This window comes from Mercurialis annua, linkage group LG1-X (genome assembly GCF_937616625.2).
Source record: "Mercurialis annua linkage group LG1-X, ddMerAnnu1.2, whole genome shotgun sequence".
NCBI lineage: Eukaryota > Viridiplantae > Streptophyta > Magnoliopsida > Malpighiales > Euphorbiaceae > Mercurialis > Mercurialis annua.
Window position 1 is genome coordinate 55,979,157 of NC_065570.1, and position 14,792 is coordinate 55,993,948.

Here is a 14,792-nt window from a genome sequence, read left to right on the forward strand (position 1 = left end):
TGTACACAATCCAAACTCAAAACCCCCAATCCAAAACCCTTCTGTTATTACTTTCCCTCCCACATTTTCCCTCACTTTCTCACTATCCAAACACACAACATGAGTCTTCTCTCTCCACTATCCTTCACACCCAAACCCCTAAACCTAATCTCAACCACCACAATTCAACCATTCCTCTTCTCCTCATTAAGATTCTCTCCAATTTCACACAATTTCCCCAAAACTTTAACTAAAAAGGCCAAATTTATACCCAAAGCCGACGATGGCGACGCAGATGAACCCGACGAATACGAATTAGACGAAGAAGAAGTAGAAGAATTAGACAATAAAAAGGACTACGACTTTGATTACGATCCTTCAATCGTCACTAGAAATGCTAGTGGAGACGAGGTTATTACTATGGTAGATAGCAAGAATTTCGTGTCCACACGAGGCTGGGATAGTGAAAAGATTGTCGATTATCGTATCGATGAAGATGAATTCCACAAAATTAGCTTGTTGGATTGTGATTTTTTTATTCGAAAACCCCCTGACCCCGATAATGATGTTTATGATTTTAGAGAGGTTGGTGTAAAATCTTTATTTATATTTTGTTATTAGAATTTTGAGAATGTTGAAATTTTTATTTCCAAGAGTATAATTGATGCAGATGTATGTTACTCCACCTGATACTGATGTTTATGCTATACCCAGGGTTTTAGCTCCAATGCCACAAAAGGTGACTTATACTTCATTGCATTATATTGTTTTGCATTTCTCGGAATGAATAGATTTTATTCATGATCAGAAGTTCATGGCTTGCTGTTTCTCTGATGTGAAAATATTGCAGTATATTCGTTGTGCAATGAGTGATTATGGAGGGTACAATTTCACAGAACCGCCTGTTGAAGCTCCTCGAGATCCACTATATAAAAGTGAGAAGGAAATTTCAAAGGTATGCTTGATTATCTGATTAATATATGGGTTTAGATTCTATGTTAATCTACCCTTGAGCTCATAAGATTAAAATGTGCTGCAAAAATTTGCAACTATTACAAGTAGTTTAGTATTGTGCAAAGAGACTTTGTATTCAAGCTGTAAAATTGGACTTAAAATTGATAATGCAACTTTGTTCTGATTTTAATTAATCTCGATGCCTGCTCAGAGTTCCTTGCTTTTTAAAAGAAATGAAATTGGTGTGATTGATAATATGAGAAATGTGGGGCCACAACTGTAGAAGTTTTGATTACTAGAAAATTCTTTGGGCTATTTGTTTGGCTAAGTAAGTTTAGTCTTCCTAATATTTCGATTTTGTATCAGTTTGTATTATGGATTTGATTTAGGTGATTAGCTAGCACTTGGTATTTCATTAGATTTTGCTGCATAATGTATAAACCAAAGAATCGCTGTTTATATTATTCAGTGAGTCAATGTTTTTTTAAGCAATAGTATCATTGGTTTGATTTTCTTTTGCAGGTTTTCTTGACAAAGCATTACAGGAATCGAAGATTTGGTGACCCAGAATTTGTGCTAGACTTTGAGGAGATTTATGTTATTGATTCCAAAACTAAATCAATAACCAGAGCAAAAGTAGTGGTAAGTTATTTGATATACCCTGCATATGTTCTTATATTTGATAGGTCATCCCCTTCCAAATAGTGTTAGATAGATACGCCATACACATGTGCATGAAGGCATAACTTTCTCTTGGTGATGGTTTTTAGATAAATCGGACTGCTAGCTTTGCTCGTTGCATGTTTCAACTTGACTATGACAGCTACAGCTTATTTCCATTCAGTGAGGTTCTTCATTATGGAATCCTAGAAACAAGACTGTGAAAGCTCATCATATGTCTAAAGATTTTAATCTTTTAGCTGCAGTTTCTTATCTAAGGAGTAGTCTTCATTCCACATATGATATTTTTAGAGAATCCCAATGCTTTTGCAACTGATTACTGACTTGATGGTTATATTAAAGATGGAAGGTCCAAGGTCCGAGCTGGCTAATCTTGCACCAGGAATACATAAATAAGTTTACAACAGATGCAAAAAAGCTATCTGTGAATGTGTATATATGTTATTAGTATCTAGTTTGGTTGCTCGGTAAATAACAGAAAATATTTGGTTTGTGGCTGAAAAATTATGTCGGTGAAGGATGATGCAAAACCACCGTTTGACCTTCACTACCTTTATAAGGTTAAGGGTTATCATAGAGTGGTTGAACCAGGTTCTAGGCTTTAGACTGTTAGCTGAAGCATATGGTCTGTCAAAATTTGGCAACGCTAGGAATATTTAATAGTCAAGTTTAATCTGATTTTGCTGTCAGTATATCTTTACGCACGTATGTCCTGCATTTAATTTGTTTTCCATGCTGGCTGCAATGGTCTACAAGGGAATATGTTATAACTGTTAGGACTTTTCGTTCCTCCTAACTTGTTATTTTCTTGTATGTAAACTTGCCTGTGTCAAAAAAAAGTTTTAACCAGTTGTCTCTTTCGTTTTGATAAGGATGATTTTGTTGGCATCCTTGCTCAACTTAATTTCAATGAAGCTTCATACTAAGTTACTCTACTGTCGGTCCAAAAAATAATTTTCTGTACTGTTGAGCTTGCCTGACCTGTATGCTAGACCACAAGCTCAATAATTTCATGCAATAATTTCATGACATCAGACAGACCGGTGGAGAATTTACTCTTGTTTTGTGCTGCTATATAATATGTAATGACTGTTATGATACTGAAATTTGAGTTCAGTGTGGCTGCCAATTTTATGCTTTCTGTATAATATTTACTATGTTGCTTTATGGTTCTGTGCAGGTCACAGTACCTGGAGGAAGAGACAGGGAAAGAAAGAGCGACTTGCTTGTTATACGTGATAATGGGACATCCTTCAAAATAATTCACACGGTGACTATTCCTGATCTTAATCTCTCATACCAATACACTATAAGTTTATTAGTCACACTTTTCCTGATTGACATTATCTTTCGCAATTCTAGAGTCAAAAAGAAGATCCAACCACTGTAATAGAGAAGGAAGAATGGGCGAAGAGTAGAAAAGAGATGGAGAGACATCTCAGTAAACTGAGGGACTTCAGCGTTTCAAATTGGTTCTAACGAATCAGCTTTATATGAACACTGCTGCATGGAGATCAAGTTTGCTCATTATGCAGCTTGGCCAGAACATGACCAGATAAATTAAAGCGTAATCTTCAGCCGAGCTCGTCTCGATTTCCGGAGGTCGAGATGAGATGATCACCCATGAATGTTATTGTTCAGGTTTCTGTTTTGTAAGTAGATGAAAACTTCCTCTGTAGGTATTCTGTTGCATTCCTATGTTTTTGTTCTGTGGTTTTCATGAATTTTTGAAATGACTATGTAACTAACAGTGGCAGTAATATAGTTATGAGATGATTACATAAACATTCTTCTAAAATTGTAAAGAATGTTTTCTGAAAATTTATTTGAAAATCGTGTAGATTGAAAAAAAGAATTCACTAACTGATTCAATTATCTCGGATTAAGACTTGCTACGTTCAAATTTAAGAATTTCCCATTCGCTCGGAAACTACAATATATGGAATAACTCCAAAAGACATAAAGGCACCGTTTGGATTGAGGGTTTTTAAAATCAATGGATTTTAGTAAACTCCATGGATTTTAAATCAATGGAATTTAAATCCATAGATTTTAAAATTCCATCGTTTGGATTGAATATAAAATCAATAGATTCTTAATATTATTTATGAAAAATAATAAATAGTATAACAATCCATCATCTATAAAAAATGATGGATTTGGACTTTCCCACCTAGTAGGTGGGAAATCAAAACCCTCAAAAATAATGGATTGTAGAAGATGAGAGAATTTGTAAATCCATGGATTCTATTAATTTTTTTTCTAGGCAAACGATAGATTTTGTCCAAATCCATGGATTGTTTACAATCCATCAATCCAAACGGTGCCAAAGAAGATTTTGGATACCGGTGAAAATTAAAAATGGTAGTTATCCTAAAATAGGAACAATTTTAATTTGGTTGTCCTCTATTCTGACTAGGGCAATAGAAATAATATACGTGGATCAAATTTTTATCCTCAAAATAACAAAGAACATTGTTTAAGGTTTAGGAGATAGTAGTAATTTTTTGTAGTGAATATTGGAGTCCTTTGATTTGTGTTGATTTATAATTAAAATTACAAATTATAAATTGAATTAATAAAAAAGTTTAGTTTCTAAATTATAAATCACCGTTTGGTTCGGTTATTTGGTGAAAACGGTTTGGTTTGATTTCTATTTTAAGTAAAGTTTGGTGTTCAGTTTTCGGTTTGGTTTGGGTATTTTGAAAACTAAAAAACTGAATTACCGAAATTCAATACAAATAAATATGATTTAAAAAATATAACATATATAATTATTGTTGATATATATAAGCTAATAAATTTTATACAACATATTGAAAGTTTATTAGATTCTAATTATTTAATATTTGAAGTAATTTAATATGAAAAGTAATTGAATTAGGTTTTAACTGAACCGAACCGAAATTTTTTGTTCGGTACGGTTTGGTTTCTTTTCCTCCAAACTAAAAATTCGGTTCAGTTCGGTTTGGAAATTTTCCAAACTTTTGGTCGGTTTTTGAAAATTTTAAACCGAACCGATGCTCCGCCCTAGACTCAATGAACTTTGATTGTTTTAATTAAGTTTTTTGACATAGCTGACTAAAATGAAAACTAAACGAAAGATTTAAAACATTAATGGTTATAGAAGTGTATGATTATATTGTTTGATTTTTAAATAAAAAGACGAGAGTGTTGATTATGACATATGCGGAAGACGTGAGAATAATTTGCTTCTTCTTTTTTCACTTATCACACTGTTTAAGTGAAAAATGTTACATCTCTATTTTCTGAATGACAACTTAATTTTTGGTTGTCATATAAATGTAAAAATATGCACCCAAAAAAAGTTAAGTGAAGTATCTACTAAATTTAGGATTGTACACTGTGTAACAAATTGCATCTACTTCTTCTACTTACATTATTTGACAAGAATTCCATAGGTTGAATGTTGATAAAAGTTATAGGTTCACTGTTTGAAACGAGCTCGACAATTTGACCTTGAATATCATATTCGTTTCGTTTCCCATAGACAAGCTTCTTTGCCTTTTTGACCCTTTTCTTGCAAAATTAGCTCTAATTGGCATTTTTGATTTGATGGTTAAGTTGAGATTATGATTCTACACAACTGCTCTGTAGTAGTAATAGTACTACCACTTGCACTGCTCCTTTTACGTATCAAATACAAAGCCTATATGCTCTCACTCTGCCCTAATTTAAGTCTTGTCCGCTTTTTTTCTTTCTAAATTAACATACCAAACAAAACCTAATTTTATACTAGGAACATCACTATATACATCGTATAATAGCTATATGTACATACGTACTTCAACTTTTACGAATGCTTATGTTTAGGGTTGTTAATGATTCGAGTCAAGCCAAGTTTTGAGATGTATATATTTAGTTTGTGGCTCATGTTAGTTCAAGTTTTGAGCGAGGCGTTCCTATTCAGTTCATTTAAAGTTTATAGTGTTCATGTTTTATTCGTATTCATCTCGTATTTGTTCGTTTAGGTGCTAAATAAGTCGAGTGTGTGAACGGGTTTGTGAACGAGTTCGAATCAAACTCATTTAGTACCTAAACGAATGAACACAAGTTCAACTCGTTTGGTATTCAAACAAACGAATATGAGATGAACACAAACTAGACTTAAACAATTGGACACGAGATGAATAAATTGAAAAAATAAGACACTTCAATATAAAGTAGTATTTTTATCAAATGTATTTAATTTTTTTATTACTACACAAATTTTGATAAATCAAAAGAATTATGTAATTACCATGTAATTTTAATTAATTCAAAAATATATAATTTTTATGATTGTATCTAGAATAAATGAATTGAAAATATAATTACATAGATATTTATATAAATTAAAAATCGATGTACTACATTTAAAATAAAAATTTATAGAGTTAAAAATTTATAAAAATAAATATAAAGTTTCAATATAATTTGGAACTTGTATATATTTGTTTTAATTATAAAATTAATAAAATATTCAAATTATATTTTAGAAAAATAGTATTTGATAAATGGCTAAAATTGTCTGATATAAAAAATTATTTTGCAATAACTTAGAGACTGAGGAACCTTAAAAGGGACGAAACTAACCCAAGCACATCAATAATCACTAAGATAGCATAGGGAAAGAAAAAAGAACCAATGGTTAATTAGAAGTTCAAAGTTCAAACACCAAAGAGATAGAAAAAAAAGCAGTTGCCTTGCCACTGTCATATAACCCACAAACTAACCCTTATATTCTGCACCCTTCTGAAAGTTTCATATCTTCATTCCCTTTATAGTAACCCTATTCCCTTCCTCTCTTTATAACTATCCCTTATCTTTTTGGTATCTCCATTATTATTCATTTCTCATCAAATCAAAGAACAAGAACCAGAAGAAGATATGGGTAGAGGGAAGATTGAGATCAAAAGAATTGAGAATTCAAGCAACAGGCAAGTCACTTACTCCAAGAGAAGAAATGGAATCATGAAGAAAGCTAAGGAGATTACAGTTTTATGCGATGCTCAAGTTTCTCTCGTTATTTTTGCCACTTCTGGCAAAATGCATGAGTATTGCAGCCCTTCTACTACGTATGTTCTTATTCTTATTCATCTTTTTTTGTTGTTTCTTGAGTTTTTGATTTAAACTTTTGTATGGTGAATTAGGCTGGTTGATGTGTTGGACAAATATCATAAGCAGTCTGGTAAGAGGTTATGGGATGCTAAACATGAGGTGGGTTAATTCATCTCTTTTATCTATTGATTCTTTCTCTTTTAAAGCATCTGCAATTCCTATAAAAAAATGGCTTTTTAGCTTATTTTGTTTTTGCTAAAAAGATGATAATAAACATAAACTATGTATTATATGAGTAGATCTACAAATGGGTCCTTTCTTTAGTTCTTGGAAACTAAAAATGGAATGAACTGAACTGCAACATCTTGGTGTTCAATAGCTAGATCTGGTAAAAAAGAAAACATTTTTCTTCTTCTTCTAGGGTTTCTTAAACATGTTTATCTTCTTCTAGGAGTAGTAATTAATTAACCAGCATGCAATACATGTTTTGTGAACATAGATCTGCTTATATCTGTCGTGTTTTTTTAAAGTCTTTTTAAACTATTTGACACTTAGGGTTTCTGTTTACTAAACATAATTACAGAATCTGAGTAATGAGATTGATAGAGTGAAGAAAGAGAATGACAACATGCAGATTGAGCTCAGGTAAATTAATTAATATAATCTTTCTATATATATATATAAGTATGAAATTAAGATGTTGAAGCATGGATTTGCAGGCACATGAAAGGAGATGACATAACATCTTTGCACCACAAAGAACTGATGGGTTTAGAAGAAGCACTTGAAAATGGCCTTGCTGGTGTTCGTGACAAACAGGCTAGTATATTTTATTTATTTGAACACACCCTTCATTTTTCTTCTTTTTATACATAAACAAACGTTAATTCTTCCATTTTTATTTTTTTTTAAATTTGCTGACAGATGGAGTATTACAAGACGATGAAGAAAAATGTATGTCTAAATATACATTTTTAATATTTTTATCTTACCATGAAATGATTGAGTAGTAATTAATTTTGCTATTAGCTTAGCCGCTTCATTTATTAACTATGAGAAAGAAAATCTTATGTTTTCAATTCCTTTCAGGAAAAGATGTTGGAGGATGAGAACAAGCGCTTGAGCTTCATTCTGGTGATAATCTTATCTTCTTCTAATTTTATATGTTTTCTTTTCAATCACCAAAGCATTATTCCGAGCTATTTATCATAAAGTTCTATCTAAATAGGCGGATGTGGTCATGTGGAGATTCAAACTCTAGACTTTCATAAATTCTCTGAATGGTTAATTTCATATTTTATCTATGAAATTATTTAGAGATGACATGAATTTCTAGCTAGAACTAATACATTAATTATAAGATTAAAATGGTTGTGTTTGTACGAATATATAGTTTTGTATGCTTAGCCAATAATTAATTAGTAATCAAGATTCAGAGTTTAGAGCTTACAAACACAAAATCAAAAAGAAAAAAAATCATAAACAGTTTCAAAAAGAAGAAGAAAAGTCTCCTTTTTTGAGCCAGACTATTAAAGATGGGTGTCAACTCAAAGAGAGCATGCAATTAGTTTCTTGATGGATATTAGCATATTCTTCTACTCTAATGCCCTAATGTAGCAAAAACCCTTTTCCTCTTTCTTTCCCATTGACAAACACTAACTTAATTTGTAGGGGCGAACACTCCGCTGGTTTGGTTAAAATCGATTAAAATATAAAAAGAATCAAATTTTTAATTAGTTCAATCGGCTTAATTAGTTTTGGTTTTCCAAAATTAAAACTGAAATTGAACCGAATAACCTAAACAGGTATTGAAAATGTATATGTAATCAAGCTAAGTTTAACCAAACTGAACCGACTAAAGTATATTCATCATTTTGGTTGGTTAAGACAATCGTTCGGGAATCTTTGCTCACCCCTACTAACTTTAAAAAGAATTTGTATGAGTTTGATCTCTTGAATGCTCATTATCACCAGTCATCTCTTAAAATGTTAATATTATATATATATATATTTGAATGTTGCAGCAACAACAAGAAATGGCAATGGAAGAGAATGTGAGAGAGATGGAAAACCCTTATCATCAACAAAGGGTGAGGGACTACAATTCTCAAATGCCTTTTGCCTTCAGGGTGCAGCCTATTCAACCAAATTTGCAGGAGAGAATGTAACATTATAAACCAAAAAAGAAAAGATATAAGAAACTCTTTTACTACTACTATTAAATAACTCTTCAGCAATCCATGAGGATTTATGTAGAGATGTGATGTTAAGCTACTATATTATGTGACTAGAGCTTGAATTGATTAAATTATCTAATTAAATATTGCCTGTTTGAGGACATTTATAGATGACCCAATAAATTTAGTTATCTATGTATTTTAAATTAAACCGAGCCGATAGCTGAATAGATTTGGCTTACGTTCAATCGATTTAACTGGTTAATTATTGCATTGGTTTAATTAATTATTGAAAAGAAATTATTGATTTAACTGTTTTAATTATTGGTTCAACTAGTTAAATAAAGAATCAATGCAAATTTTCTATATCCTAAGTCTACATATTTCAATTTTAAACATATACTTAAAAAGAAGGATTAATGTATCTTGGGATACCATTTGTCGTGACTATAGCAATGGTGGCTTGGGTTTATTCAGTTTACAAGTTCGGAATCAAAGCTTATTGTTCAAATGGATTTGGAAACTTCGTTCGGAAAATCGTAACTCTCTTTGGACAAATGTTGTTTCTTCTTGTTCTAACATCAGAGATTGGCAGAATCTAACCGATCCAAAAGGTCTATCGGCTACTTGGAAAGGTATTCGTAATCGTTGCTTTTTGGATAAAACAGCGTGGAACTTATTTATGAACAACGTTTCTTTCAAAGTTAACAATGGCAGGGCTGTTTCTTTTTGGCATGATAGATGGGTTAACGACTTAATATTTTCTGCAACTTTTCCTCGTCTCTTTTGTCTCTCAAATCAGAAATTTGGTTCAGTTTATCAAGTTATTACAACAGGCTGGAAATGGCGTCGCAGACTTCGCATTTCAGAAAAAGATGAGCTTTGTCTTCTCCAAGCTCATATTGACCAGCTTAGATTGTCTTCAGCTGCAGATTCCATGTGCTGGTCTAACAGCAGCACCAAAATTTACTCAGCTAATGCTTTTACAAAGCTTTCTCGTTCTCCTCCTGCAGTTGAACTCGGATATTATTCTTCATTTGGATAACTCTTCATGGTCGTGTGGCTTCTCGTTCTTTTCTTGCGCACAAACGGATTATTGAGGCTACTCAAATAGGCTGCGATTTATGTTCAGAATCTGAAAATCAAGATCACATTTTACTTCATTGCCGCTTTGCGAGGTCAGTTTGGTGTTTGATTTTCTTGAAGTTTGGCTTGATTTGTGTGTTGCCTCATTCCATCGTAGACTTCTTTAGTCAATGGAAAGCTCTCTTGCCAAAATGTTCTTACCGTCGGCTATGGTACTCCATTTGGGATTTAGTGGTATGGAATCTATGGAATTGCAGAAACAAAAGAATATTTCAACACAAAGATACTTCTCCGGAAGATATTGTTTTTGAATGTTTCGTCAAGGCTGCATTCTTTTACAAATGTCATTTTACTTCTTTTCCTTATTCGAGCTTGGATGTTTACCGAAATCCGGATTGTATTTTTATTTCTTGACTTTGTTCTTCCATATCAGAGATGTGTTCTCTGGGTTTGTTCTTTAGCCACACCTTATGGCTGTTTTAATACAATCTACTTTCATCAACAAAAAAAAAAGGAAGGATTAATCATTTAAAAATACTTTATCCAGTTTTTTCGTTTATGGTCTAAATTTTAAAAATCATCAAATTTACCTCATTTTTCAATTTATAGCTCTAATTGTAACTATTTGTTCAAATTAGTGTGGAATTTTTTTTATACTGTTACAATTTTTCTTTTTAACATATATAAAAACGAACCTTTTTTCCCTCCAATTTAAATAAATGGCTAAAATTGAATTTGAAAATTGAAAAATTGGCTAAAATTGTTGATTTTGAAAATTTTAGGCTATAAACAAAAACAGCCGAAAAGCTGAAGTATTTTTAATGATTAAATCTAAAAAAATTGTTTTATTTGTTTTCAAAATAATAGAGGATCACTTTTTAGGAATTATAAGAGTTAATTTCTAAAATTTTATAGTGTGTCTTTTGCATTGTAATTTTTCATTATAAATATGCTTTGAATGAACTCTAATACATTCTGACCAAAAAATAATGCTAATAATGCCAATTCTTTCAAGGAATCACCAATTGAATAGAGAGGCAAAAATATTTCTTAAAAGTCAACTAGATTAAGTATAGATCAGTTGTTTAACCGTCCGGTACAACCAATTGGACCGTATTTTTTTTTTTTTTGAGAAGTATAATTTAATTGGAAAATGCTATTTAACCCACCATTTTGTACCTCCTTAATTATCCCTCCTTACGTGGCAGCATTTAATTCGTTCAATTACCCTTTAAAAGTGTATATCTTAAATACAAACTTTTTATTGAACCACTCTTTTAATGCCACATCAGGTGGGTTAAGAAAGATGTATTAAAAAGGAGTGTTATATAGCATTACTCAATTTAATTATGTCGGTTGATAGTAATTACTCTCTTCGTCCCGTAAAGATAGAAAAAGTAGCTCTTCCACAAGAATTAAGAAAGTAGTTAATTATAGATAATTTGTGATGGGAGATTCTTAGATAGAGTCATCCGTGGACCAGCTTGTCACATTGTGACACGTCATTAAAATAATGGCACTATCGTAATTTTGTTTATTACTTATTTACACTTTTAAATAGCAATATTACGATAGTGCCTGTATTTTAATGACGTGTCATAATATGATAGGTTTAGTCCACGGATGACGTGGTGGACTGAGTCTACCTAAGAATTTCTCATTTGTGATAATTTTCTTAAATTGTCCTTTTAATTTCTTGAAGTAAATCATAATAAATTAGTGATTCACACAACTCAAAGCCACTATATAAATATTAGCCAATAGAATTTTACATGCATGAAAAGCATACATTGAAACTTTAAATCAATTAATGTTGATATAAGGGTATTTTAATAATTTTATAGTTAACTAACACTACTTTTTTTATCTTTGTGGGACAAAAAAAGTAGCTACTTTTTCTATTTTTACGGGACGGAGGGAGTAGTTATTAGTTGTTAGATGTTAAATTAGTCGTAATCCACTTGACCCTATTGAAATTTGAAGCCGAGTCCTCATGAATAACTTGGAGGACCTAGCCAATTGGGCTAGGTCTCACTGGCAATTTAAAATTAATCTAATTTTATTTTATTTTATTTTCAAAACTAAAATTATCATGCATTTTTAAGGCGCTCCAGTGCATTCCTGAGATCTCGATTTCGAGTCTCAGTAAGGCCAGTGTTTAAGGCCGAATTAAAAATAAAAGTTTAACTACTAACCAATAATTACTAACGTACTTAGATTCTACCACAGTCAAAAAAAGAAAGAATATTATAAAATGCAATAAATATTCAATTATAAAATATATATCCTTTACTTTTTAAGAGTAATACTTATTCCGTAAAATCATTAAATAATAATTCCATACAGTTGAAATAGATATTCGAATCTATTTCATAAATTAAATATAGTCTTAGAGTAATATTTATGGTTTGTTCTCGTTGTATGTATACTTCATATGTGTTATTCTTCCGCTTGCGGTATAATATTATTATTTTGTAAAAAGATGATATTTATTTCAAACTTTAACTTTGTTTGCTTCATTCATTTTCAGTGTGTCAGCTATCATATAGTATTTTTTTAAACTTTATTCATTTTCAGAGCTTTTTTTACGACCGACGTTAAAATAATTATGCAAAAAATATTTTGAAATATAAAAACAAATAATATTACAAATACACCTAATAAAAAATAAAAAGATAAAATGAGATAGAGAATAAATGATTGTATCCAATATAAAATTTAAAATTACATTACATTTAACAGCTTAAATAATTAAAACCCGTTTCTCTTTTTAATTTTGTTTTACAATTCTATTGAACCGTCCAACTGCCATAGCGCAATAGATTAATCATGAGACTAATTTATTCATGCTCACTAATTGGATAAAAGTATTCTTTTGAAGATGTGACAACACCCTTTTCTTTATTTATTAGTTTATTTGTATCAACTCATTTATGTAATACTCTAGCAATGGTTAAACGCAATAAAATTCCTTTCAAATAAATTTTGACATCATTGGTCATACATGGCGTGTAAAATATTAATCAATCTTGAAAAATTATTATACCACCAACATATGAAATGAAATGGTTTTCAAATTGAGTTCTACGCATCTCATCAGCAAAATTGCAGGAACTGAAAAACCTGAGATTATATTATATATTAAATGCAGAATAAAGTATCAATATGACTGACATTTTATAAAACTTAAAAAAATTAAAAGAATTAATATTTGTTCAAACAGAAAAAACTTCTCGACATATTATGGGAAATTTGAGCGGATATTTCAACAAGTAACGGCCGAGAATAATGATCTAAAACGGTCTCCCTTTGCATCAAATAAAAAAATTAAATATAAATTACTTTTTTAAGGAGACAAAAAGATAGAAGAATGCAAGGAACAATATGTAAAGAACTATGTTATAGTATTATGAAACATAGACATGATTTCCAAAAAGGAGATTAATGTATTAAAATTAATCTAGAAATAATATATGCCAATTTTGAACTTTAATATCTAGACATCTATCCATTCTTCTATAAACGAACGGTCAACGCGTACTCTAAACTTGTAATACGGATCATCTAACCTAATTTATACATTTTTGAGCAAACAACCCCAAAACTATTCATTTTTGGGTCAAATAACCTCATAATTGTATTTTTAAAACGCGTACAATACAAATCGGAGGTGAGGGATGCAAAAAAGTAATTAGATACTTTTTTAATTGTTGCGATATAATTGTTCTAAATCTATTTTTTAAAATAAAAATATAAATTATGGGGTTATTTGACCCAAAAATGAAGAGTTTTGAGGTTGATTGCTCAAAAAAGTATAAATTGGGGTAGATGACCTCGTGTAACAAGTTCAGGGGCGCGTTGACCCTTTGTTCATTCTTCTATTTCAGAGGTGTGTGTAATCCAAATATGACAATTTAACAATTTCATCCATATTCACTTTATAAATTTACGGGTATGAGTTTACCGCGAGTAATATATTAATGAATTAAATTTTGAAAGATAGTGTGGTTTTGATAAAAATTCATATGATCAACTACTTGTATGAGATTGTTGGATATATTTTCAAATTCTACTGATGACATCATTACAATCAATCAATTTAAGCCGATTAATCGATAAATTAAATGATATTTTATTATCAATTTATATTGATAGTTTTTTTTTTTTTTTATAATTGGAGAGGGGGAGTGTTTGTGAGAAAATTTGAACCCATAACCTAGTAATTTATTACTTAACGCTTATAACATTTGAACTATAATTTCTTGGTATTTATATTGATAAATTCAAAATGTTCTTTGAGCGTATTTGAAGTTTATAAATTATAACAGCCCGAGTTAGGGCACCAAATGAAAAAGGTGAAAGTGATTATTATTTTAGTTTTTGTTTATGATGCCAGAGAACTGAAATTAAAATTTATGCCTAAATTCTGATTGTATTAAGGATTAATTGCAAATTAAATCAACAATTTTATCCTAATTTGTAATTACAACTCGATTTATAAAATTTAACAATGTCAGTAAATAATTTTTATTTTTTGGTAAATTGCTAACGTAGTATTTTTTTTTCTATTAATAACTTTAATAAAATAAAATTACTTTGAAAGAAAAAAATATTCTTTGCTGCTGCCGCATAACAATAATCGAGTGTTCCCATCATGGGTAAATTTGTCATATTGCGAGTCAATATATTCCCTAATCTGATTAAATAAATCAGCAAACAACCAATTAATTAATTACTTAATAATTTTGAAAGGCACAAAATTATATGTGCAAAAAGATATCTACTAAAATGACCGTAATACCCCTGGACGGTAACACGCGTCCAAGTATTGCAAAATCGGAGAGCAAAAGGGTA

The 14,792-nt window shown here is 30.7% G+C and overlaps 2 protein-coding genes across 2 annotated transcripts; both read left to right on the plus strand.

Moving 5' to 3' along the window:
- Window positions 1–23: 23 nt before the first annotated feature.
- On the plus strand, window positions 24–3,399 carry LOC126688117 (PLASTID TRANSCRIPTIONALLY ACTIVE protein 6, chloroplastic). The gene is made up of 6 exons (XM_050382712.2): window positions 24–564; window positions 650–718; window positions 830–934; window positions 1,456–1,575; window positions 2,795–2,884; window positions 2,977–3,399. The coding sequence occupies exons 1-6, from the start codon at window positions 100–102 to the stop codon at window positions 3,091–3,093; spliced, it is 966 nt and encodes a 321-aa protein (XP_050238669.1). The 5' UTR covers window positions 24–99; the 3' UTR covers window positions 3,094–3,399.
- Window positions 3,400–6,327: 2,928 nt separating this feature from the next.
- Window positions 6,328–9,015, plus strand: LOC126677753 (agamous-like MADS-box protein MADS9). Its single transcript, XM_050372526.2, has 7 exons — window positions 6,328–6,692; window positions 6,768–6,834; window positions 7,259–7,320; window positions 7,395–7,494; window positions 7,600–7,629; window positions 7,765–7,809; window positions 8,700–9,015. Exons 1-7 carry the CDS (start codon window positions 6,505–6,507, stop codon window positions 8,841–8,843), a joined length of 636 nt encoding a protein of 211 aa, XP_050228483.1. The 5' UTR covers window positions 6,328–6,504; the 3' UTR covers window positions 8,844–9,015.
- Window positions 9,016–14,792: the final 5,777 nt, after the last annotated feature.